This window comes from Fundulus heteroclitus, chromosome 1, assembly GCF_011125445.2.
Source record: "Fundulus heteroclitus isolate FHET01 chromosome 1, MU-UCD_Fhet_4.1, whole genome shotgun sequence".
Classification (NCBI taxonomy): Eukaryota; Metazoa; Chordata; class Actinopteri; order Cyprinodontiformes; family Fundulidae; genus Fundulus; species Fundulus heteroclitus.
Genome location: NC_046361.1, coordinates 36,674,389 through 36,701,416, shown reverse-complemented (window position 1 = coordinate 36,701,416; position 27,028 = coordinate 36,674,389). Strand labels below are relative to the sequence as shown.

At 39.5% G+C, this 27,028-nt stretch overlaps 1 protein-coding gene across 1 annotated transcript in view; it reads right to left on the bottom strand.

The window, feature by feature from the left end:
* Positions 1-1,696: 1,696 nt before the first annotated feature.
* The window catches only part of cables2b (Cdk5 and Abl enzyme substrate 2b), a 52,471-nt gene continuing 27,139 nt past the window's right edge, over positions 1,697-27,028 (bottom strand). Inside the window, exons 3-10 of the mRNA XM_036142089.1 lie at positions 24,447-24,524; positions 22,117-22,225; positions 21,844-22,012; positions 16,470-16,567; positions 8,365-8,471; positions 8,153-8,272; positions 6,500-6,584; positions 1,697-2,591 (exon numbers count right to left, since the gene is read on the bottom strand). Of these exons, the coding sequence (XP_035997982.1) occupies positions 2,445-2,591; positions 6,500-6,584; positions 8,153-8,272; positions 8,365-8,471; positions 16,470-16,567; positions 21,844-22,012; positions 22,117-22,225; positions 24,447-24,524 (913 nt within the window). The 3' untranslated portion in view covers positions 1,697-2,444. The remainder of the gene's footprint in view (positions 2,592-6,499; positions 6,585-8,152; positions 8,273-8,364; positions 8,472-16,469; positions 16,568-21,843; positions 22,013-22,116; positions 22,226-24,446; positions 24,525-27,028) is intronic.

The window sequence follows — 27,028 nt, the reverse complement described above, 5'->3', positions numbered from 1 at the left end:
GCCGTGTCCGTCCTGCCAGGAGCCTCGGCCTGGTTACTGATTCATCCCTTTATGACACAGTAAAAACAAAATAAATAAAGAGCGAGTTCATTATTGCTTTTCTGCTGCAGCTCAGTTACGCGCAGGTTTCAGGAAGCCGTGATGTTGCTTCACAGCGCAGACCGAATGAGGATCTCTGCAGCCGCGGGCGCTTCCTTCCCTTAAACAGGACGTTAAACACAGTGTCTGCTTCCGTTTCTAGGTGTGAAAATAGACGTCGGTGCTGGTAATATTTCAGTCGGTGGGATTGATGCAACCGTTAGCAACGCCACAAACACTGCAGAGGTCTCTGCACCGCGCACAGTGTTTCTGGACAGGCTGCAGCATGTTTGGTCCACGGAGGGAGACCAGATGGAGAAGAAGAGCTTTTCCAGGATCTTGGTTATGTCTCCTCTGAAGATGACCGCATCCTCATTGATACATTACAGGACAGGAAGACTGCTGAACCAGCTCTGCTGTGCATGGACCACCGCACAAAGGCACTTAAATATCCAAACTCCGGCACTGGAGCTTCTGGCTGCAGCTCAGCGTGAACAGAAAGGTGCATGCTGGGAGCAGGAACACCTTCCATTAGTGAATAAACACATGATCACAGCAGATGATGAAGGAGGAGGAGGAGGAGGAAGAGGCTGTGGTCCTGAAACCTTCTAAGAAAGCTTCATAATTAGCCTCTTTCAAACTTTTTTCCATTTAGAACAGAAATGCAAAACTGCTGGCAGCAGCTGCTCTCCATTGGAGGAACATAAACTGTGTATCAGATGATTTTGAGTGCAATAAAATGATTGTCAAATGCTCTCGTAACACATTTAAAGTCTCCCGTTGAGGATTTCAACAGTTTTTCTCAGGCTTCCAAACACACTTAATCCAACAAAAGTCACTTAAATCCGAATTGTTGTTTCTTTTTTTTTTTTTGAGGGATGTCCCGCTCCTGGCAGCGCTATCTCTGCTTCAGCATTACAGAAAACATGAGGCCCAGATCCAGGCGTCTCATGTCAGCACAGAGAGGTTTAATGTCAGATAATTTAGTAAATGGTTTATTAAAAAACAGACACGTTTTAATGCTAGTGCTAAAAGACAGACGCTACATTATATCCTGCTACTGGTAATTTACATTAGGGATGGGCATTTATTGTATCATTTATTATCCTGAAACATTATGAGAAATATGATTTATGATAGAAACTTTACATTTCAATAAATTATGTCTGAAAACTGTCAAGTTGACAGTATTGTTTTTTTCTTTACTAACAGTTTCATAAGAGCTTTAATTGATATGAATAAATTTGCAAATACTATTAAATTCAGTCTCTATGTGAAGTTTAGTGATGAAAGTCCAACTTTATTCAGGGATGGTGCCCTTTTTGGTGCCAGCATTCACTGCTGGTAAAAAGTTGCTGTTATTTTGAGATTTCAACCCACAACCACCTTTGCTCTTCTTTTCTTTTGGTATTTATACACTTAATCTTAATTTTATCACCTTGAACTCAACAGTTTTACTGTTTCTTTTTTGTGCTTCTCAAAATGGGTTTGCTATAAAAAAAATGTGTTCAATAATGCTTAGAAATAGACACACACTACATTTTTTATATATATATATATATATATATATATATATATATATATATATATATATATATATATATATATATATATATATATATATATATATATATATATATATATGGTTTTGAGGTTTTATTTGACTAATATTTCTTTATTATTTCTGCCCTCTGCGTTTTATTATGCTTACATTATGATTTTTTACAATGTAGCGTTTTTTTATACTCTTAATGTGTTTTTTGTTGTGCTGGTATTTGAAAAATAGAACAAATGTGAGCTTATTTAAAGTTACTAAAGATAATTCTCCCCATTGAAGCGCTGCTAACGCTTGAAGGAGACACTAGTCAGGGTTTTTATTATTATTTTAAATCGTCTTGCTTAATAAAAGTACAAGGATCAAATTGGGACTCTGTACTGCCAGGACCTGGATCTTAAATGACGGCTCTGTACCGGCGATGCTAATATTGGATCAGGATGTCATGTTGTTTCTTGGGAACGCGTTTTCATTTCCTGCATCGTCTCCACGGGGATTTCACCATCGTAATGTGAACTTTCTTTTTCTAACTCAGACAGCGGGATAGAAAAGCCCACTCTGGGAAAGCAGGACTCCCGCTGATTCCTACGCTGATGGTCACCATGCGTCATCACCCTGGTGGTCCCGCTCTACCTTTGAGCCAGGCAGCGATGCCTTGCCGCCACAGCGAGGCTGAACCGAAGGGGGCGGTCTCCCAGCAGCCTTTGAGCAAGGCATCATGAGGATCACAGTGTTGCTGGTGGAAGGTGCCGAGAGTGCCTGGGTGGAAGAAGGAGCAGCGGCTGCCGCTGTGCCGCTGAGCCAGGCGCCGCTATACCTGCTGCTGCTGCATCAGCCGCCTGTAATGAGGCAACACTTTGCTCTCGGGGAGGTAGAGCGCCATCTCCAGGGCAACCAGGATGATGAACTCAAAGGATATCAGCTCCCGCCTGCTGATCCTGAAGCGCTCCTCCAGCTTCTGCAGACACACAGAAAATCTCAACTCAGTTGTTTTTCCTTTAAAGCGCTGCGGTTTTTCTGCTCTTTTGTACATATTTTTTAAAGTTTCAGTTGAAGGTTTATGGCCTTCGCCCAGTCAGCCATTAGACTTTACAACAGCAGCTCCTGACAGCAAACGGCGTCGCTGGTTTCTATTATCTTCACATCAAAAGAGGAACTAAATACTTTCTGTCATTTCTCATCACAATGTCTTGGTTTCTACTTATATTGCCTGTCTCTATGCGGTAATAAGAGAATTTCCTCTCATGATCTCATCCCATCTCTTTTGGTCTCTGTGCCCCCACCACAGTGGGGGAATGTAAGCACTATTGTGCCTGTTACCTGTACAGATTCTCAGTTATCCGGGTCGTCGCAACAGCAAAAATCGGAGGAAACCGGACTTTCAGTACTTTCTTAAAACGTTTCGACACGTTTTGACATGGAACTGTGTGAAAGTCCGGCTGTTTGCTGTTGCGCCTGTTCTAACCGGGGATTAATTTGTGAGGCAGGGATTCAAACTAAGACTCAGTATGATAAATAATAGAACATGAATAAGCGGAAGTCAGCATCAGGCACACTCCACTCACCAGGTTATCAATGAATGCCAAGATTATTAAAAAAATAAATATAAAATACTGATTCAGAACTGCTAAGATTTTCTATTATGCTATTTGTACAGCTTAAAGTTTAGTTTAGACTGATTGAGTGGGGCCTAGTTACAGAATGCTGCACCTCCCCCACCTGCTGCACACTCTTGGTCATATTTGCCTATTTTACTGTAAAGGGAAATTTGGGTGCTTGGAAATATTTCCAGTCCCGCAAAACCCAGACAGTCTCAGAGTAGAAACTAAAGAAGCGGCATGCATTCTTCTCATTAAGGTAACACAGTTTTAAATCTGCAGTTGGAAAGCAACAAGCAGCACTTCTGACAAGGAGCGGAGTGCCAAACCTCCTCAAGCTAGACGTTTCCTGAGTTCTTGTTAATTTCTTTTTTTTTTTTTAGAAAATTTCCATTTAATTGACCCTCTGATAAGTTCCACAGAGGTCAGTCTTTAAGTGAATAAACTGCAAGAGCGACTAAACCCCAAAGACTGCAAGAAAGGAAACAGATGAGGCAGGAATGAATGAATAAATGTGCCAGAGATCACGTGAGTACCTATGATTTGCCTAAAATGTAGAAATAAAGACTTGAAGTGGAAGCTGAACGGCATGCATGGTGGAAGTGAACCTAATCAGTATCTTATCAGATTTCAGCATCAGTAGCAAATAAGAAGAAATGACATCATGTTTTAGACTTAAGTTTCAAATTTCCGTGCTAATACCACGATACAGTGAAACTAACAGACTGGTGTCATTTCCTTCTCTATTGTGGCTTTGTAGCTAGGTCATCGTGCCGGTTAAGGAGACGTTTCTGACAAAATGTTTAAAACAAGAACAGACTTCTTTGTCGGGAACCGAAAATAAGATAAGTTTTAGTGAAATTTGCATCACCAGTCCTCAGAGACCAACGTTTCTCACAGCAGCTTGCTGCAAGAGCAGAATCATGATTTATCTCTCAGGGGATGTGTGAAAAGTAGCAGTAGATGGTTTAAATTATTATTGGTTTAAAGCTACTGAAAACAGGACCGTTCTCATCCTGGACATGAACCTTTTCAGCAGCTGCCATCAGGAAGGCGTTATAGATCCAACCAGACCTCCAGATTTTTAGAAAGCTTTCATCCAACTGTCATTAAAATTTCTCCTATTTTAGCTTCCCTTCATTGCCTTCCTGTTAAATCAAGAATAGAATTTAAAATTCTCCTTCTAACGTATAAAGCCCTTAATAATCAAGCTCCATCATATATCAGAGCTCTGATTACCCGTATGTTCCTAACAGAGCACTTCGCTCTCAGACTGCAGGTCTGCTGGTGGTTCCTAGAGTCTCTAAAAGTAGAATGGGAGGCAGATCCTTTAGCTATCAGGCTCCTCTCCTGTGGAACCAACTCCCAGTTTTGGTCCGTGAGGCAGTCACCCCGTCTACTTTTAAGACTAGACTTAAAACTTTCCTTTTTGACAAAGCTTATAGTTACAGTGGCTCATGTTACCCTGAGCTACCTCTATAGTTATGCTGGTATAGGCTTAGGCTGCTGGAGGACATCAGGGTCTATTTTTCTCACTCTGCTGATTTCTCCTACTGCTCTCCAATTTGCATTGTTTGTTGTTATTTCAACTTTTAACTTTTTGTTTTCTGTCTTTTTTCTCTTCATAGTAGGTACACCTGGTCTGGCGTTCTGTTAGCTGTGACATCATCCAGGGGAGGCAGATCATCCTCTATCACCATCTAACACAGAAAGTACCCCTGGATCAATGTGAGCTTCTGTGCTTTCTGTGTCTCTGCTCTGTCTTCTCTAAGCCCCAGTGGGTCGAGGAAGATGAGCGTTCACACTGAGCCTGGTTCTGGTTCTGCTGGAGGTTCTCCTCCCTGTTAAAGGGGAGTTTTCCTCTCCACTGTCGCTTCATGCATGCTCAGTATGAGGGATTGCTGCAAAGCCATCAACAATGCAGACGACTGTCCACTGTGGCTCTACGCTCTTTCAGGAGGAGTGAATGCTGCTTGGAGAGACTTGATGCAACCTGCTGGGTTTCCTTAGAGAGGAAACTTTCTCACCAACCTGGAGGATCTGATTGAGTCTGACTTTGGAAAGAGCCTTGAGATGACATGTATCATTAATTGGTGCTATATAAATACAATTTTATTGTATTAAAACGTATAAACCAACAGTAATAGACCTGCATTGATGCATACCTAAGATGGCACGCTGCTCTTTAATGTTGCACGTCATGTGTTTTTTTTTAAACCTTTTTGGACTTTCTTGTATTTTATTTTTATATTGCATTTAATGTTTGTTTTTAATGAGCTACAGGGTATGCATGGAGTTATGTTGTGCACATGTGGCATGACGATTCAACATTAATATTATTATTTTTTAAATTACAAAGGGTTTATTTCAACTACCGAAACCATGTCATTGTTTTTAGAGATGCACCGATATAAACATTTTGGGGCATTTTTAAATATCCAATATTAATACTGCTGTTATGGCCGATAACCACTATCTAGTGATATTATATATTTAATATACATTTCCCAACGCTTTTGATTCGGTGTAAAACACGACAACATGGCTGACATTGCTTCTCTTTCAGTGAAACATCCCATATTCTTGCGCTGCATCACTGTCACACGACCAAAAAGATGCCACATGGGTAAACCCTCCCCTCATGAAACACAAATGGCAGCAAGATGGAAATAAACATTGGTGGTTAATTTTGACCCAGTTTTACTTATGAGACCGATACTGAAATGTTAAGAAAAAAATGACATATTGACTCAAAGCAATTATTTTTAAACCTTTATTGATACTGGTCACAAGCGCTTTGAATCGTCTAGTTACGGAAACGTGCTTTATAAATAAACTGGCCTTGCAAGTTCTCGTTTATAAGACAGATCTGTTAATGCTGATAAGCGGTGCTTCCCCAGTTGGTTTTATTTGGGGGAAATCTTCGCGATGTTGTTCATTTTACGGCATCGCCACTGCTTACTGAGAGCAAGAAGCCGCACAAGCTTCTTTCATTTTTCCCTTCATGAAAACAGAATCTAAACGACCGGTTTTCTGGGAGAAACAAGCAGCAAATGAACGCATGAGTAGATGTCAGTAATCAGATTCTGCAGCTCAGCGATGCACACGCTTCCACCCCCCCCTCCCCCCTCCCCCCCTGCTTGTTCTTGTGGAACAAACATAAATGCATGAGCAACTAAATCTGACTGGGAGATGGCAGTCACTGCCCTGACATCCAGGGTGTGTGTTATTGTGTGTAGCTGTGTGTCTGTGTGTGTGTCAAACTCACATCTATGAGGTGTTTGACCTCCTGTTTCTTCAGGTCGCTGCTGATCTTAGCAGCTAAGAGGATGCAGGCAGCTGACACCAACTTCCTGTAAAGTAACAACATGTCAGGTGGCTTATCAGCACTTTCATTTGCAGCCATTTTCGTTTCGGTCACTAAAGGATTTCCAGGACAAACATAAATCCTTTAGAGCACACGTATCAAACTCAGGGCCCGCAGGCCGAATACGGACTTTTACCTGGCCCTCAAGAGCCAAACAAGGCATATCATGTCATAAAATAGAGGCATATACAGCTTTATAAAGTGTATAAAGTGGCTGAAACTATTTTTAATTGTGGTAGTATAAGCATCCTGCCACTACATATCAGCGTTACCACAACACCCGGAAATGTCCAAAAAGAGAAAAAGTGATGCAGAACCACTGAGCTATATTATACACTGGAGTGCTTATCACCCGCTGTTAGAACGAGTCGTGTTGAAGCCACCAGCCGCCATATTGGTACTCCCCATTTCCCCCCAGTAACTAGGGAATACGTGCGCTACAGCATCGAATAACAAGGATTTTTTCATGTTCAGGGGGAGCTTAAAACTTTTAAAATGTCAAATGCCATATACTTTTATGTTATGTTATAAAACTATCAAGTACTGAGAAAGTCATGTGCTGAAATATTTAGCATTTTATTAATTCAAATATAATATAACATATTAAATATTATTAATAACAATATACAAAACACACATACATAACATATATACATATATATACATATATATAGATATATAGATACATATAGATATATAGATAGATATAACATATATATATATACACATATATATATACATATACCTCCATATATACATTATATATATAGATCTATATATCTATACTATATATATATATAGTATATATATTATAATATATATATATATATATATATCTATATATATTTTTTTTTTTTTTTTTTTATATGAATAACATGTAAAATATTTCAGCACCTAATTTCCTAGTAGTTGATAGTGTTAGTACGTCCACTGACTGTAAAATTACCTGTGAAATGTTTTCACACAGCCAGAAAACTGTTTGTAATTGCAGCCAAATCCTATGGGATTCTGTGAGAGTAGGGAGTAGCAAGATGGCGGCCAGTGACTTCAGTTTTTTGCCAAAATCAGCACTCCAGTGTATAATATAGCTCAGTGTGCAGAATGATGAGTTTAAAGTGTAACTCACCCCAATATCAACTTTTTTTTGCAGATAAATTGTTCAAATGGGTCTAAGGGTGCTAATTTTATGTTACTGTGCATTGCTTTTATATTTCTATGTGAACTGGACTGAAATTATGAAATCAAAAGTGTCATCCATACAGGTGTAACCGGCCCTTTTAATGACTTCATGATGCAAAAGTAGCCCAATATAAAAATGAGTTTGACAGCCCTGCTTTAGAGGTTAGTGAGGCTGAAAGAGGGGCTAAAGTTTATCTCTGTGGAGACATGACCAATGAAACATGGATGGTTTTCAGAAATATCATCAGTAACTTTTAACAACGATAAATAAACACAGGAGGGAGCCACTGTTACAGCAGGGCCATAAATCTTCAGTCGACCTGCAGAGGGCAGCAGCACCACAGGCTGACAGGAAAAAAACAGCTTTTAATCTACCTGTTCTGTTTGTTGAGGCGTCCCTGCAGCACCAGCTTCTCAAAGTAGACGAACGCCATGGCAATGGTGACGGGCTGCAGGCCACAGTCCTCCCCGACTATCCTCATCTCTCGCTTCAGGCTGATCAACACAGACAGAACATCCTGGACGGTCAAAGACTGTTTACCCGATAAAAGAGGCATATTTACGGGGATGAACTGTGACGCCGTTACCTGCGGATTTTACTGAGGGTGAGCTTGATGTGGGGAAACTTCTCCTTAAAAGTCTCGTTCATGTCTTTCTTCAGATCAGACGGTTTCACGTACTCGATGACCGTTGTCTGAGGGAGAAAGGAAAAGAACATAATGAGGGGGAGAAAAAGCATAAACGGAGGAGAGACGATTTGTGGAGTCCTGCTGGAGTGTAAGCAGAGGTATTGAAACAGTCAAACAACGGTCAGAGCGCTGCATGAGAATGTAAACAACCAGGGAGTAAATGTTTCTTTCATTAAGCCAGGATCAAAGTAATTCCTTTGAGGGAAAAGCAGGAACTCGAGCAAACAGCCTGATCTCGTCTGATCAGGCACTGGATTGTTCACAAAAACATTTAGGAAGACGCAGGAATCTCCTCAACTCTGGAACCTCACAGAAATCTGCTCCATGATGCCGTTTGTTCACAGGTTGAATTTACTAATATTTTTAAAAAAAAAATTGCACGTTTTTATTTTTATTTTACTTTGCTTCAGTGATGCACATTATGTTCCATCTTTTGCACGACCGAAATGAGAAATAAGAATCACGTAATTAGTAACTTAGTTAATTCCATGGCAACTGAATCCTCACTTTTATTTAGTCTTTTGAAAAGCTTGTCACTTGGTGCATCCAACACAAGAAACTGCTGGATCCTTGTATACGGTAAATAATGCAAAGGAACATGGAATTCCACTTCCTGCACTTAAATGGATATTAAACACGGAGCGGTGTGTGTTTGTCATCTTTGGGACTTCTACGTGAAATCTCAAAATGAAATCTGCCACAGTTGCGAAGCTAAGGAGCAAAAATGAGACAAAACAAACCCGTTTGCACATTTCACAGAAACCTTTGTCTGATTTTGTTAATTTTTACCTTTCTTAAATGATATTGCAGTTGTTAGTAATGAAATACCCGTCCACTTGCAATCCAAAGCTTTTCTAAATTTAATAATCGTTTAAACATCTGATGACGGCCTATTTTACCATTTCATGCTAGTTAGCTTAGCTTATGCTGTACATCTCTGATCTGATCGTCCCCATAAAAGACGAGCAAACTATGATTCAAAATCTAAAATATCGGTAAAATTAAGCGGCTGTGACACCAAAAAGTGTTCTACACTCAAACGTTATTTCTGATTTTCTTCCCACTATCACTCTTACCTTCATTTGTAAAAGCAACAATGAAGCAGAACGTTTTATTTCCCAGTTCTTCCTCTAAGTCTCAGCATGTAGTTTCTATCTGCTTAACGTGATGAAGAATATTTGGCACTAAGTGCATGTCACAAATTGCATGAGCGTTTCAGAATTGGATGTTATATGGGTCTTTCGGTCATTTACCTACATATACCTAAATATTTACGTCTTTTCCTCTAAACGCATGAGGACCACCTGATTTAAACGAGGATAAAGTGCACCAACGCAGACAGATGTTTATCCACCCGACAGAGAAACCTTCAGGTCCTTCGTAGTGAGGGATTTATGAAAAAGGTGGCTGCACACGTTTAAAACATGTTCAGTGAATTAGTTTTATTATGTTTCTGCTGTACAGAAATAAATGCAGTTCATGAACTTAATAGGATGCAGCTGTAATGCTGTGGATAACCCATGAATATAGCAGTAGAAGGAGAGATCACCACAGTTGCTGCCAAACTGGTTTTAGTTAGAAGTTTGTCATACAGATTCTCAGGTAAAATGTAAAAATATGTTGCATTTTATTCAATTTATTTAATTAAGTTTGTTACAATTACTACAAAGATTCGCTGTTCTCAGCAATGCTTTCCTGTTAGCGCTGCGACGCGTCACACACAGAAAAACATGAGAGGTCATAGGCCTTGTGTCAAATGTGCCTCTAGAGATTTTCTTGACGCTGGAACAGAAAAGGCATTAAAATATGTTTTCTCTTGAAGCTTTGAAACAGCTGGAAAACCAGCTGAATGTGAGGGATCTGGTTTACGATGGGAAAAAATAAATAAATCAAGGTTGTTAATATCAGGCTGACTCTGAAGCATTGTGTCATTTATAAGTCCTCTAAATTGAATGTATGGGATATTTTTCTTCAGCAAAATGAGCCTACTGATGCAAAGAGCAGGAACTGAATGAGCAGCGCATCTTTTTAAAGGGGAAGTCCGGTCAACAAGGAAAAATCAGGGTATCATCAGCTATAACTAAAACTAATACGTTTGTGGTTATTTAATGAACTTATCTTTAATCAATAAGAAAATAAAAACATAAATTGTCGTCTGAATCACTGTGTATGGGGGCTGACATTACTGCCCATATTTGGGCAGTAAGGGGCGTTTGACATCACATCCTGGGGCGTGGAAAAGCGGAAGCGGCGACAGCATTTCTCTCCACTTTCCATGCAAAGTCAATAGGAGTCGTTCTACATAGCTGCGATCATCAATATTTTTTTCGGATTTCCAGAGGACTTCACCACTGACATTCCCAAGAGCTTTTGCTGAAGCAACAATGCCCACATGCATGGCCATCGGATGCTCCAACACAACTGGTAAAAGTGGAAAAAACATTGCTTATTTCAACTTTCTGATTCATGAGCCACCGGGCTCGGTGCTGGATTGCCAACTTGAACAGAGCGGATTTGCCATCTAACTTCTGGCCAGAGAGAAAACACGTCATATGCAGCAACCATTTTGAAGAAGAATGTTTTGAACATGACATGAGAGCGAGGATTTTCGGTAAGTTATTTTTTATTTTAGAATTTTTTATTTAGAATTTGCGGGGATGGTCACCGAGCAGAGGGGCGGAGGGATACCACATCACATGTGGTATCCCTCCGCCCCAGCATGTGCTGGAACACTCTTATATTTTAATATTTATACAATAATGACCACCTGCCCTTTTTACTAGAGGGCAAATATATAACTTAAGTCACTTCAGCGCGATCTCTCCTCCGCTGTGTGTGTGTGTGTGCGCGCTCCGCTGCAGCGCCGGCAAAGCTGTGCTGCGGTGGAGCGCGCACACACACACACACGTGTATACATATATACTGTAGGACCCGACTGAGTTTGCACTGGAAATAGGTACGCTGGATTCCGTCAAAAGTCCGGTTTCTGTCAAGAAACTCTTCTAAAAAAATCCATATCGCTATCAGATGATGATAGCTCCACGGAGCTCCCATCACTGTCACTAAGTACTTCATCACTCTCTGCTTCGTACAGAGCACCAGTCGTCACCATGTTGGAAAGTAGTGCGCCGTGACAAACAGAGCGTTGAAACTTGCTCAACTGCAGGTCCGCCGAGTGACGTCAAAAAATGGGAGGTGACAGTACTATTCTTGACCAAGATGGATTCCTACACATAAACATGATTAAATAAAAATTATTCATAATTAAAAAAACGTATAATTTTTTTGCACAGTATGTATTAGTTTTATATTTAAAGTACTTTCAGCAGTTTGAATTCTGATTTTGACCGGACTTCTCCTTTAAACGAGAAATGTTGAAAAACATTTGTAATCTCAGTGATTTTCTGAATAAACGTATGATATAGATTTTAAATACGTTTTGGTTTTCTCCTAAACTCTCCCAAAAGCTTCCATGTCCGCCATGTCAGAACTTCAGTCCTACACATCCTCACCTGTCACAGATAATCAGTGCATGAAGGAAAGGTTCCCTAATTATCTTTTGCATATTTAAAAGGTCATAATAATAATAATAATAATAATAATAATAATAATTTTTATATATATATATATATATATATATATATATATATATATATATATATATATATATATATATATATATATATATATATAAAATAATAATCTCAATCGATAGACGTATATCGATAGATAAAAAGTTTAATAGAATATCAGTGATTAATATTATCATTAATCATTACATCTTCCCAACCAATCACAAACATGGACCCAGGAACCGAGCTCCGCCCCCTTCAAGGTTCAGAGAGCACAAGCTCTTTTTCTTTTCTAAAAAGTTGCAGTTTTGGTAAATAGTTGCTATTCATTTCAACCATAATTGCGATTTAACTTAGACTATTTAAAACAAGAAATTTAACTGTCATTTATTGATCAGAATATTATTATTCAAGAGAACAGCTTTGTGAGTTGGATACCAATCCTTGTTGAACACAAAGTGCAACCAACAAACAAGTCTGACCGCTGCTTAATGCTGTGGTGAGATTCCCGAAAGTATTGATTATATAAACTCTAAAACAAATAATAATAGATTATCTCACTGCTGCAGCTCTCTTCCCTTCCATGTGGAGCAAACCCACTTTAAACATTTCACCGACACCTAAAGGACGCGTCTGATCCATTAATTGTTACAAAGCTAAAAATTACAGACATCTGCGATTTGGAAATTGCATTTTTTAAAACTGAATATATTGCAAATGTGATTAATTGTGCAGCCCTACTAAGCAACAGCATAAAATGGTCAGGGCTGAACTTAAAATCTGGGTTTTGAATTTGTTGATTGAATTATCGATATTGATCAATACGATTTCTATTCCATTAATATGTTTTTTTCTATATCGTCCAGCCTGACATAAGCTGTAAACTATACCTGTGTGTAGGCTCAGGTATAGTTTACAGGTGGTGGGATCCCAACTGGCCTTCATAATGTCACGATAACTCAACCCCACCTGGCAGTAATCTCCTCAGAGGAATTAGGTAGCAAGACACTCAGCCTGTGTGTGTTTCCAAGCATTTAATTAATCTGAAGAGAGGGATCACACTAAGCTGCAGCCTCCAGCATAATTATGCTGACGTAAAGGAGGCGATTGCTACCGGTGATGATGATTGATGAACTTTCATCTTCTCTTCAGGTGTCCAGCCATCCTGCTAATCTACTCCTGTGTTTTTTAGAATTAGAAAAGCGAGGAATCCAGCTGCGCCGTAATTAACTCTGCCACATATTCCACCGTGCTGCGGCTTTTACAAAACGATTTATGATGCAGCGCTGTTACGAGGAGCTGTTTGATTGTTTCTAATTAATATCAGACCGGCGCAGTGCAGAAAGAAAAACAGAAATGCAGCAGTGAATGTAGTCAGTGTAGTGATGAGCAGGACGGGTACAAACTGACATTAACTTTGGGCAACTCTAATATTTCTGGAGATGGGTTAGGGTTTGTTCTGGAGCACCAGTTTGCAGGCTTTTCACAGCTCATACAAGCTGTTGTCCAAAAAAAACACAAACGTTTTTATTAGGAATAAGCGCACATTTCTGGGAACTTTGACATGAACAACATTGTTTTTTTTTAAAGAGGGGAGCGGCAGATCATCCACTATTACCATCTAACATAGAAAGTACTCCTGGGTCAATGTGAGCTTCTGTGCTTTCTGTGTCTCTGCTCTGTCTTCTCTAAGCCCCAGTGGGTGGAGGCAGATGAGCGTTCACACTGAGCCTGGTTCTGGTTCTGCTGGAGGTTTTCCTCCCTGTTAAAGGGGAGTTTTCCTCTCCACTGTCGCCTCATGCATGCTCAGTATGAGGGATTGCTGCAAAGCCATCAACAATGCAGACGACTGTCCACTGTGGCTCTACGCTCTTTCAGGAGGAGTGAATGCTGCTTGGAGAGACTTGATGCAACCTGCTGGGTTTCCTTAGAGAGGAAACTTTCTCACCAACCTGGAGGATCTGATGGAATTTGATTTGCCCTGAGATGACGTGTTGTGAATTGACGCTATATAAATAAAATTTTATTGAATTGAAACGCACAGGGGTTGGGCAATGAAACTGAAACACCTGGTTTTAGACCACAATAATTTCATGGTAGCAAAGTATATCTGGACGTCATTTAATTGCACGTCGTTTGAGGGTGAACGACTGTTGTTTAGGGATAAAAGTAGAAAAGATGCAACATTTAGCTGTTTAGATCCCTGTTTTTATTTCCACAGTTTGTCCACATTCTTGTAAATAGTCTGTTGCTGCCTTTATGCACAAATGTACAACCAAATAACCACTCTGTTACACATTTCTTCAAATCTGAGTGTGCAATTTTAATAAGTTTCCAGTATTTTCTAAAATAATTAATGTTTTATATTTGCCCTTACGGTGCAGTCTTATTCCTTTTTGTTTGTAATTATTTTTGTTTCAAACCCGTGACCTTTACAGCCTTTCCAAGAAACAAAAGCCCGGCTCCCTAACCACTAAACTCACCACTCCCAGTATAACATACGGTTTATTTATTAGACAATATTAAATAAAACAGAATCACAGGAAAATACATCATCAATATGCTAATTTATTTAGTTTATTTGATTAGACAAAGATGAACGATGATATAAGAAAGCAGCAGTCACATGCATAGATAGGGGTGTAAGATTTTGCCAAAAATCAAAATTGTAATTTATTTCAACCATAATTGCGATTTAAAGTAGACTTTTCTCTGCATTAACCACAAGCAACAACAATGGCCTGTAGATAAAGATGTTTGTAAACAAGGACTATTTAAAACAAGAAATTTCACTGTTTTTATTAATCAGGATATTATTATTCAACAGAACAGCTTGTTGAGCTGGACATCAATCCCTATTGAACACAAAGTGCGACCAACCAAGGAGTCTATGTATTAAACAGTCTGACCACCACTTAATGCAATGATGAGATTCATGAATGTTTCTGGGTAAAACAGAATGATTATATCACCTTTAAAACAAGTAATAAAATGAGATTATCTCCCTGCTGTGACTCTTTTCATGTGGAGCAAACCCACTTTAAACATTTTACCAACACCTAAAGGACGCGTCTGATCCATTAATTGTTATGTAGACAAAAACTGCAGGAAATAACATTTTTTAAAATTGCGATTATATTGCAAATGCAATTAATTGTGCAGCTCTACCCATGCATGCATCAAGGTGCTCATAACAAGCTCGTGTGCAGCCCTTATAATTCAAATTATGCTCATTTGTGAACAATGTCATGACATATATTTTTTACTTTATTTCAGATAAATTATGATAAACGGATGAAAACTACAGCAGCTCAAGTTGAAGCTGTGAACTTATTTAAAAAAACATTAAGGTGGTGAACTATGAACATGGATCAACTCAGTTTAACCTGAATGAACTGAGTAAAGAACTAGTTCTTGTTGAGGAGGAACACCAGTCATGATGTATCATAGGAAAGACAACAGTTCCTTTCCACTGTCGCCACATGCTTGCTACAAAGTCAACCCGTTAACGGTCGGCTGGACTTACACTGGGCTTAGACAGAAAACCTTTGCTACTGTATGATAATCAGGATCATACTAAACAGTATTTATCTAATCTGATTTTGATCAGGTGACTGTAATCAAATAAATTGGATAAATTCATAGAACTGGGTATAAATTGGACCTCTTTGCCTTGAGGTAATAGCTGTTGGAAATGTTGCTATAGAACTAAACTGGACTGAACTGAATTTATAATACAGGTACATTATGAGCACTCGTGAATTAAATAAGCAAAGATAAAACGTAGCCTAACCATCTCAACTTGAATTTAAGAAGATAACACTGGCTGCTGGTGGGCTGCTCCTGGTCTCCAGCGGTAAATGCGCCCTGACGGCGATGGTGGCGGGGGATAAACCAGGAGCAGCCAATCAGGTGTTCCGTGATGAGCTGGAACAAATCTGATTCGCAGAGGCTGCACAATCTCAACCTAAAGGGCTTAAAGGATCTGCGGCTGATGTCTTGGAGCCGACAGGCCGGTCGGAGCTGTGTCGGCGTCAGAGAACTCTGAGCATGTTGGTTTGCGGTCGTCTCAGAAGCTGGAGCTCATAAAGCGGGACTACAGCTGTCCTGCAGCAAAGCCTGGATTATCTAGACTATTCTCACATCATTAGTTTATACAAATTTAGACTGCTCTGACGTGCCTAACTTTAAACTGAGTAAAATAAGATCTACACCGTGTTCTTTTTTTCTTTGCCTTTTTCAAAGTATCAGAGCACTGCTAGCATCCAACATGCGACGCAGGGTTCAGCAAAGGTGTCAAACAGCCCGCAGAGCTGTGGACGTGGGGTGATGAGACCCACGGCTGCTCCTGAAACCAAAATCTAAAAATATGAAGCTGCCTTTTAAATAACACGGGCAGCTCCGTACGGCAGCCGGCATGTGAATCCCTACCATGTAGGAGGCGAAGATCAGCACCCGTTTATGTTTCCCACAAGGCCACTGGGGGTCACTGAGGAGGTTGGGGTCGTATTCCGTCACATCTTCCACACCTGAAGCAGAGATCGCAGACAGCAGCAGAGTCAGACATGATGGAAAATTATGATCTAAAATAGGAAAGACTGGAAAACCTGCCCCGTTGACAGGAAAATACCTAAAGTCCTGAACAATTAAAAGCTTTAAACAACTGGAACTGTGGCAGACAAGGCTGGACAGAACCCAGGTTGATCTGGTGGTTTGATCTGCAGCAATAAGGGGCATCTTGGGTTTGCCAAGTCTCCATAACAGCCATGAGTTGTTTTTTTAAACTAGACTATATGCTTTGGACAGATTAGACTCAGATTAGACTTTATAAAAACAAAAAAAAAACTCCCGGCTGGTTTTAATGTGAAGCTATGAATGAAGATATAGACCATTGTTAAGTACGATGGAGGCTCTATGATGCTGTGGGACCGTTTCTATTTCAATACCTAGGTTCATTGTTGACTGCTCTGTTAGGGCTGGGCGATATGAACCAAAAATAATATCTCTATTTTTAGGCTGAATGCTGTTTTATTTATACAAATTATAAAAATAAAAATATAAAAATAAGCTATTTATTTATACTTATAAATATATAGATATATAGGTAAAGATGCCTATGAATCAAAGCTTTATCACAAAAGTCTCACAGGGACGTTTTAACAGAGAGCTGTAGATAAATATGAGAAACAGCTGAAAAATAACCTGCTGGAAAACATATTATTCTAACGCAACACAGACCGTCTAGATATAAACGATAGTCTCATATTATATCTCTTTAAAAAAAAAAACTATTTTTTAAAATCTGGATATTTTGCCCAGCTCTAGCCGCTGAATATTTTCATTTAAAACTTAAATGGCCTCTGCTGGAATCAATCAATCAATCAACCAATCAGCTTTATTTCTAAAGCACATTTTAAAAACCACATGGGTGACCAAAGTGCTGTACATTAAAATAGGAAAAGGTTAAAAAACAAGTTAAAAACATACAAAACACACATCACATCAAATATCAGGTTCACAGCAGTATTTTAAAATGCCATAAATGACAAGATCACAGTGTTTTAAAAGCCAGGAAATAAAAGTGCCTTTTAAAAATAGATTTAAAAGGAGGCTTGTTTTATACTCAATAGTAATTTATGGAATAAACACCTCTGAGCTTCAGCCTCGTTTTAGGGACCGTCAGCAGCAGCTGATCTAAGGGGTCGGGGTTGGCAGTAAGGCTGGATCGGCTCACATAAATATGGTGGAGCAAAGTTGTTCAAACATTCTAATATTAGTTCATGGTGTTTGGGCTTTTCAAGGAGATGACGATCCAAAACTTATTGTCACATCAGCCCAGGAAAAGGTTCATAAATTCACTATTCCTCTGCAGCCCTCGACCTAAATCCTACAGGAAGCCTCTGGGCTGAGCTGGAGAGAGAAGAGAGGACAGATCGCTCCCTCTGTTGTCTGCAACTCAGTAAAATGTTATAGAGGGATAAGAGGCGCCCTACTGCCAGATGTTGGTTGGTAGCAGCAAATGTGACAGTAATTTTGGCAACAGTTAATTTATAAAAAAAACATTTCTTATCATTTCCCTCAACATAATAAATGCACTCAAATTAAAGGATTTTTTTTCAGAGTAAGATTATGGTTGTGTAACAATAGAATTACTTGTTTTAAGGGATTTTAAACATCTTTCCAGAGGGTGTCGTAATAATAAAAAGGCACTAAAAACACCATAAAGGTTGTAATGATTAACAAATTGCTGTAATAGATGCCGTTTAACCTGCAGGGAAGCTACCTGATGCATCTGCTTGCCAACCCTCTACAGAGTGCAGTTATCGCTGCAAAAAAAAAAAGAAAAACAGAAAACTTTGGCTGTTTTTTCATCGTTTCGACCAAAATCCCTACATGAAAGCCAGAGCGGCCGACAGATTACATCACAAGAAGACTAAAAATATCAGCGTCACAATAAGACACACGTGAGCTGCCTCACATTCACCCCCCCCCCCCCCCCCACAGACAGCTGTGTTATTTTAAAACACAATCCTCCGTCTCTGTGGATGTTTGCAGACAAAGGTCGTGACACAAACATGTACACGTGTTTGAAGTTTATTCTGACCCAAACATCAGCTGCTTGGTGACCCTCCCTCCATCCTGCGTTTGTTGTCACTTCCTCCAGTTGCGTCCTTCATCCGTCTTCCTCATCTGTATTTTATACCTTCCTGTTCCTCTGCTTTTACTTCCTGTATTCACTTTTTTATATCTCCTTTCAAGGAAACCAAATAATTTAGATGTGAATTTAAAGTTGTGAAATTAATAGATGTCCTGATCCATGTTAACGAAGAAGTTTTCAGATTTTACAACTAAAATTAAAAAAAAATTAAATCTTCAGGCAGGACTGAAATATTCAGTGACACGCATGGAACAGGAAAACTGATCTATTTGACCACGATGACAAGAATTATGTTTACAAACAGCCAAGCATGGTGGTGTTAGCATCATGCTGAGGGCCTGTGTCCTGCCAGTAATACCAGCACCAGAACACAGCTGGACGGTAGGGCTGAACGATTTTGGAAAATAATCTAATTGTGATTTTTTTTTCTTAATATTGCGATGTAATGCGATTTTCTTTTTCCAGTTTTCTTTTTCCAACAAATTATTTTGTTTCCTCGCTGTGCAGATTAGTCGCTAAAAGACCCACAGCATCTAAACTCAGAGCAGAAATGATTGCGTTCTGCCTACAATATGTTTAAACCAAAATTGCAATTTTGACTTTTCTCTGCGTTAACCACAAGCAACAAAATGGCGTCTAAATAAAGAAGTTTTTAAACAAGGACTAATTAAAACAAGAACTTTTAATGTTTCTATTAATCAGAATATTGTTCAAGAGAACAGCTTTTAGTAGATTTGGACATCAATCCTTGTTGAACATAAAGTGCAACCAACAAGCAAGTCTATGTATTAAACTGATTGACCTGTACTTAATGCTATGTATGATTATATAAACTCTAAAACAAGCAATAAAATTAGATTATCTCACTGCTGCAACTGTCTTCCCTTCCATGTTGAAGCAAACCCACGTTAAACATTTTACCAACACCTAATGGACGCGTCTAATTTCCTAATTGTTACATAGCCAAAAATTGCAGACTCTGCGATTTGGAAATTGCGTTTCCAAATCGTGATTATATTGAAAATGCGATTAATTGTTCAGCCCTACTGGACAGTGATCCCAAATACACTTTTGGACCCGCTGCAGAACATAATGGTGAGAAGAATAAACGCAAAAACATCGTCATCCCATATGTTGCTGGAGTCTCCGAAAAACTCAAGAGGATTTTCTCCAAACACAAAATCCCAGTACATTTCAAACCAAACAGGACCCTCAGACAGAGGCTGGTGCATCCCAAGGACAAAACCCCCAAACCTAAGATGAGCGGAGTGGTGTATGCAGTTCAGTGCAGTGAGGAATGTTCTGATCTTTATATTGGAGAAACCAAACAACCTCTCCACAGACGCATGGCTCAACACAGGAGAGCTACCTCCTCAGGACAAGACTCTGCTTTCCACCTACACCTAAAGGACAAAGGACACTCTTTTAAGGACCATAATGTTCACATTTTGGACAAAGAATGGTTTGAAAGGGGTGTGAAGGAAGCCATCTACATTAAGAGAGATAAACCAACCTTAAACAGAAGAGGAGGCCTTAGGTTCCAACTCTCAAAAACTTACAACACAGCTATAGGATTAATTCCAGCCAACCATCACCTCAATTCTCACCCTCATTCGGGTGATCAAAACATTGTTCCTTTAAACCAGGCCAATAACAACCCTAACGACTCCTCGTTACAGAGGAGTGGACCAGTTTCGGTTCAATCTGCTGTCTTAATGACTTTAACGACCGCCCATTACTAAGGAGGTGGACCTGTTTCTGTTGAATTTGCATGTTATCTAAGCCATTACAGGCCTTTGTTTGGGCAGTAGTATAAAGCTTGTTACTCCACATTACACCAGACTTTTTGAATTGAGAAAGCTTCTTGGAGAGGAAGCGAAACGTCTTCAACTACGAAAAACAAGTCCAGTTGCTTTGTTTTTTTACTTTTTTTGGAATACCAGATAATCAACAACTTGATAAAATATGTTATCATGTTAGAAATTTCCCTACAAGGCAAAAACACCTAATCTTAACTGGACCCACTGGCTCAAAAACATCCTTTATCAGCTTTTCAGCCAGATAGGTAAATGATTCATTAGGGGGAAAAAACTCAATGTCACTTCAACTGTTCTGCAAAAAGTAAAGCTTGTAGTAATCTAGACGATAAGGAGCATTGATTTCCTATGACGTTTAGGAACATCTGAGCTGAAAACATGCACTGTGGCCAGACGGATCACAAATACCGATTTTGTTTTCCCCCCGATGGAGCGAAGATTAAAAAACGGCCTTCGCACTAAATTCCCTGGGCTCAGCCTCTGGTGTTGCACCGGTACCTTTGGCTAAGCAGAAACAAAGATTTAAGAGCCACACAAAGCTGCAAATACTTCACAGGGACGGCCGGGCCTTTTATCACGCCACATTCTGCAGACATTCATGAGGAAGAGCTGAAGCAGAAGCAGCTACCACCACCTAACCTGCATGTCAGAACATTGAAACTGAAAAAATTAAATCACGTATTTAGACAATGGTACAAAAATAACACCTGCACTGCATAAAGGGAACTAAAAATAAGTAAAATGTTCTTAAAATTAGTGTATTTGTCCTTGATTTGAGCAGGTAAATAAGATGATTTGCCATTTGAATTCGATTTTTGCACTTAAAATAGTAACAATTCATCTCCATAATCTTATTTCAAGTGCAGGTTGTCTAATTATCTTATTTTAGGGGTCAAAATACTCATTCCATTGGCACATAATCTTATTTACCTGCTCAAATCAGGACAAATGCACTAACTTTGAGAACATTTTACTTATTTTTAGATCCGTTTTTGCAGTGTGGAAACGCCGGCCCTGTTATGAAGTCTCACACCGCTGATGGCATGTGAAAAAAGTCAAAACAGGATATGAAAAAAACAGATCTATTTCGCCACATATTTCTGAAAGTCAAAGCTAATATTAGAATAATAGTTTTGTATGAGTTTATTTGCACTTTTATTTCTGTTCGAGGTCTTTAAGGGGTTTAGTTATAGTGTTCCATTCTCTCTGCTGATAAAAACGAGTCCATCTAGCTCATATCAAACTCAAATACTGCTCAGAACCCATAAACCACACAAGACATGTCAGTATTTGCTCCTGATAAATTATGTTTGCATAGATGGTTCATTACCCAGGTCCAGTCCCAAGGTGCTGCTCAGACGGCTGGGGGGGTAACTCCTGCCAGGGATGCTGTGCGTGCTCCTGGACATGGGGATCTGCAGTGTCAGATTGCTGGCTGATGATGGTTTGTGCCTCACGAGAGCGTTGGTGGGATACAGGAACTGGGCGTACGACACCGACTGAGAGGAAAAAGAAAGAGAGATAAATGGATCTGAACACAGACGACTTCAGGGCATTAAAAAGGTAATGCTCTGTGTGTGTGTCTGTGACTGGGGACACCTACCCTCCCATACGAGTCCAGCTGGAAGCCCTCAAGGCCCGGCAGCATCTCCAGGGTGGTGGAAATGTTCCCAGAGGAGTGCCTCCGACTGGGGTGGTTTAACGTGGGGTCACTGAACACAGAAACAAGACGCTCACTGAAACAAACGCAGCTGACAGCATAACAATAAAATACCCAAACCCTTCAAAACTCAAACTTCAAGATTTCGTTGACAAACTGCAAGTTGACAAAAATGTTCTTTGAATGAACCAAATTGATCTACTGTAGGTGGAATAATCTTTGATCCAGGTTAAATCTTTTTAGTTCATCTGGACTTTTCACTCCAACACAATAAAATTGCTGATCTCAGACGCTACTCACCCAATCTGACTGAGCCTGAGCCGTTCTGCAAACGTAAGGCTGGTTCACACTGCAGTATAATTTCCCTGATCTTCTCCTTCCAACAGGCACTGACTATTGGGGCGACTCAAAGTTATTTGACTTTTTTTATCTTATACCTACTCACTCTTGTTGCATACAAAGTTTTTATGAAAGATATTCACAACCTGCTGGCATATTAGTTCTTATTTTGGTATTTTATGCTTTATTTTTGCTCAGTTTGTCAGTGAATAAAGCCTTTCGTGTTTATTTACAATATTAACGGAAGTACAATACTGTGCATGCGCAGCAGGGGTTAAAACAAGGAGACGGCTAACGGCTATTAGCATCCCTCAGTTAAACAATGAAGAAAGTTCCAGTGAAAAAATGGATCGGCAAGCGCATGCAAGTAACGGCTGAAGCCGATAAAAGGAAAAGACGCAGATATCGGCCGGACGATGCATTGTTCGACCTCTAGTATGAGCAAACTTGTTACATCTATGTTTTTTTATCGTTACGTGTCGTGTCTCTCAGGCTTTGAAAATCGGCCGACAATTACAAAAAATTTTGCTGTGTGAACCAGGCTTAATAGGAGAATATTTTCTAGACACGCAAAGGTGGTGGAGACATATCTGAAAAGAGCTATAACTCCTAATTGCAGTGAAATGTTGTTCTACAAAGTATTGACTCTGGTGGGTAAACACAAAAATATAACTTTTCAGATTTTTATCTGTAAAAGGTTTTAAAATCTTTATTGCACCTCACAACTATGCATCTTTGTGTCACTCTTCCACATACATTTTCAGTGAAATACTGAAGTTTGTCCTTAACCAAAGTGAAACAGTTCAAAGAATATTAATACTTTGGCTGGCCACTTTAAAAATGCTGTTAAAGTCTGGCTGTAAGATTTCAGATTTAAGGGAACAAGCTGAGAACTTGCACTGCAAAAAGGGAAGTAAAAGTAAGTAAATTTTACTTGAAGTTAGCAAATTTGTTCTTGATTTGAGCAGGTAAATAAGATTATCTGCCAATGGAATGAGTATTTTTACCCCTAAAATAAAATAATTAGATATACTGCACTTGAAATAAGATGGATATGAGTTGTTCCTATTTTAAGTGCAGAAATCTTACTCCATTGGCAGATCATTTAAATTTACCTGCTCAAATAAAAGGACAAATCCACTAATTTCAAGAAGATTTTACTTACTTTTAGTTCCCTTTTTGCAGTGTGTGAATGCATTTCATCATAGTTTAATGTTTTTAATGTTCTCTATTTTATAAATATATGCATAAGTGCATCTAAAACCATTATTGGGACACATCTGTGCCTGAAAGGTCACAGTAACCACACTGCTTAATCCCTTAAGCTTCAGATCACAGCCGCAGCTACTTGATAAAAACGTGAGGTCTGAGCTCATTTCCTCTGTGGGTGAAAAAAAAAGAAAAAAGAAAAGCGTTGCTTCTGCCTTAACTACTGGATTTGTGCTCACACCATTTCCATGTATGCATATGTGTGAGTGTGCAGTGATGAGGTTGTGATAATTATCTGTTGTTTTTTCCTCCACCCCTGTTGCTCTGAAGCTTCCCACCAATGAACGCATAGGCAGGGATGCCTGGTGGCGTGCGTGGAAGAAGATATCCACCAGAAACAAAGAAGGAAAACACAGATTATGGGAAGTTCCTCTGTGTTTTAATCTCAGCCCATGTGCATCTGTGTAAAAACTAAGCGGTATCTCAGGGGATGTTTATGTGTGATTACGTTGGCGTGTTTGCGTCCGTCGATAGAGAGATCCGAGGTTAACTCAGAAGGCTCATGGGAAAAAAAAAATCCTCCAAACTGTTTCCTCTCTCATTTTCCTTTGTCTTGAAGCAGGAAACAACATCTTCAAGTTTATCTCCTCCTGTGGCCGGCTTTCCTTCTCTTCTCAACCCAACCCCCCATCCAGTTTCTGATGCTAGACGTGTGTGTGGATTACCTGAGGTAGAAGCTCTCGCCGTACGGCAGGACAGAGAAGGCAGCACACAGGGACCTCTTCGCACAGATGAGCACGATCCTGAAACACAAACAAAGGCACGTCAGCGACGGCGGCGGCCCGAACTTCGGTCCGCTCCGCTGCAGAGCTGCGGCGGGGCTCAGCCGGGCCACGGCGGCAGAATCCCAGGGGAGCAGCGGCCGTCGTTATCTCACACAAACACACACAGACAATCAACCCTGAAGCAGAGCGGTGAGTCAGGACAGCTGGGATAAGAAGCTCTCAGTAAACACAATTATTATTCACTTCATATTTCACTGTCTGGACATATTGGCCTGGTACATTCTGACAGCTCCGTTGACTTCAGAACCACTCGGATGAACCTAACTCAGAATGAAATTCACTATACACTATTTTATTGTCATTACCAAGAGAAAAACATGGCAACCGGTCACAAATGTGACTCTACAACACGCTTCTCTGTGGGTCAGTGACTAAATGTGATCTGGGACAACTCAAGTGCAACATAGTTCCTTATAGTGCTTACCACTAATTATCAATTAAAACGCTATTATTGTTAAACTTTACCTGTTTTTTTTTTGGTTGAATAAGAGGATGTTGAAGAACTTTGATAACCTGAAGTTTCATCTGAATACCACGTTGAGGACTTAAAAGCCAAGGAATAAAAATGGGTCTTAAGAAGCCCCTTAAAGTTATCCAAGCCTTGAGCATTGAAGGCTAATTATTTCATAGGAGCCACAACAGAAAAGTCACAAACACCTTTACTCTTGAGTTTGGATCGAGGAACATCTAGTAAATTCTGATTATTTGACCTCAAAGATCTTGTTGGTGTGGAAATGGGGACTCCTTTAGGTCAAATTGTGTTATACTTGCTTCATTAGTGTGTGATTTTTCTTTTTCCCTCCACACCACTAATACAGTAAGTCCCTTTTTTGGTTGCTTTTTTTTTTTTAATTACATTTAGTATGTACTCACACTTCTAACCTAATAGCTCTATGGATCCTCTTCACGGTGGATTATTATAGCTATAAAACCACTATAACATTGTTAAATCAAAGAAAATTTGAAAAAACTAATTTCATTTTGAAGGCTAGCTCACTGTTAAAGCCACAGTATCACATCTGCACCACCATGTTTCCTCAAAATCTGCTGAGTTTCTGAATAAATGTGAAATATCTGCTAGGGATGCACAGATATGACAATTCGGGCCAATATCGATTTTCAATATTAATATTGCCGTTATGTCCGATAACTGATATTTACAGATGTGCGTGTGCACTCATCTGTAAATATCAGATCAGAACACATCTCTGTTATGGTTACATTTTACAAACTATTCTAACTGAATTCTTGAATGTGGGTTATTTGTATGCACTCTGTACATACAAAATGACAATAAAGTTATCTGCTTTTTATCTCGGTTTCATTTAAAAAACCCACAATCCTGGCTGTGACGCATCACTGTCACTTTAACATGACCGCAATCTAGGTTAGATTTAACTAGGGCTGGACGATATAGAAAAAGAACTTCATCGCTAAAAATTTAAATCATATTGATCGATATCAATAGTTATCATGAAATTCAAAACATATATTTTAAGTGCAGCCCTGGCCATTTTATGTTGTTGCTTAGCGATCTGTTTGGAGATAAAGACACACTGAATTCAAACTCAACCCTTTATTCAACCAACTTTTTACCAAAACTGCGAGTTTTTAAAAAAGAAAAAAAAACAAAAACGCGTGTTCTCTGAACTTTTTGAAGGGGGCGGAGCTTGGTGACGGAGCGTTCCTGGGTCTGCGTTGTGATTGGTTGCGAGGATGTGATGACTGTAATATTAACCTACACGATAGGCTAGAATGCAAAAGGAAGGAAAACTGTTATTCTATTGAACTTTTTGTTGACCCTTTTTTTCTATCATCCATATACGCCCATCAATCAATATATATTGTTATTGAATAATCGTCCAGCCCTAGATTAAACTAAAGATGCTCAGAGATAACTCAACAACAACAGCAGACCTCCACATACAAAGCTACAGCACCAAAATGTTGTGAAAAAATGAAATCAATTACATTAGAAAATGTAAGTAAAACCCTTAAAATTCATTCATCTTGGCTTTTTTTTATAGAGAGAAGCTACTTTTCTTATATTTTTAAATGTGGGATCTTAACATTGTCTGGAAAAGAGCGTGGGTGTGTGTTTTTAAGCAGCTCCAGGTCAAACCCCTGAGGAGCGCAGCTCTGGAGAAACATGTTTACACTGCAACAATCAGGCTCCCAATTAAGACAAGTGCATGAAAACACACACACACACTAATCTTATGTCAATATGAAGCTTTTTTTTATGCAAACTTCATCATTACTGACCTTGTGTTTGCCTGAAATAGAGGCCAGTGTTGGAACGCAGCGGCGAGGCAAGGCCCTAAACACGGAGGATGTCCACAAAACGACAACCAGCCAGGTTTAAAACGCGAAGCAGATGCTAATCTAAAACTCAGTCAAATCAGCTCTGAAGTTAATCAGAAAGCTGGCGGAGAGCGCAGCAAATCTGCTGAAGTGGTTAC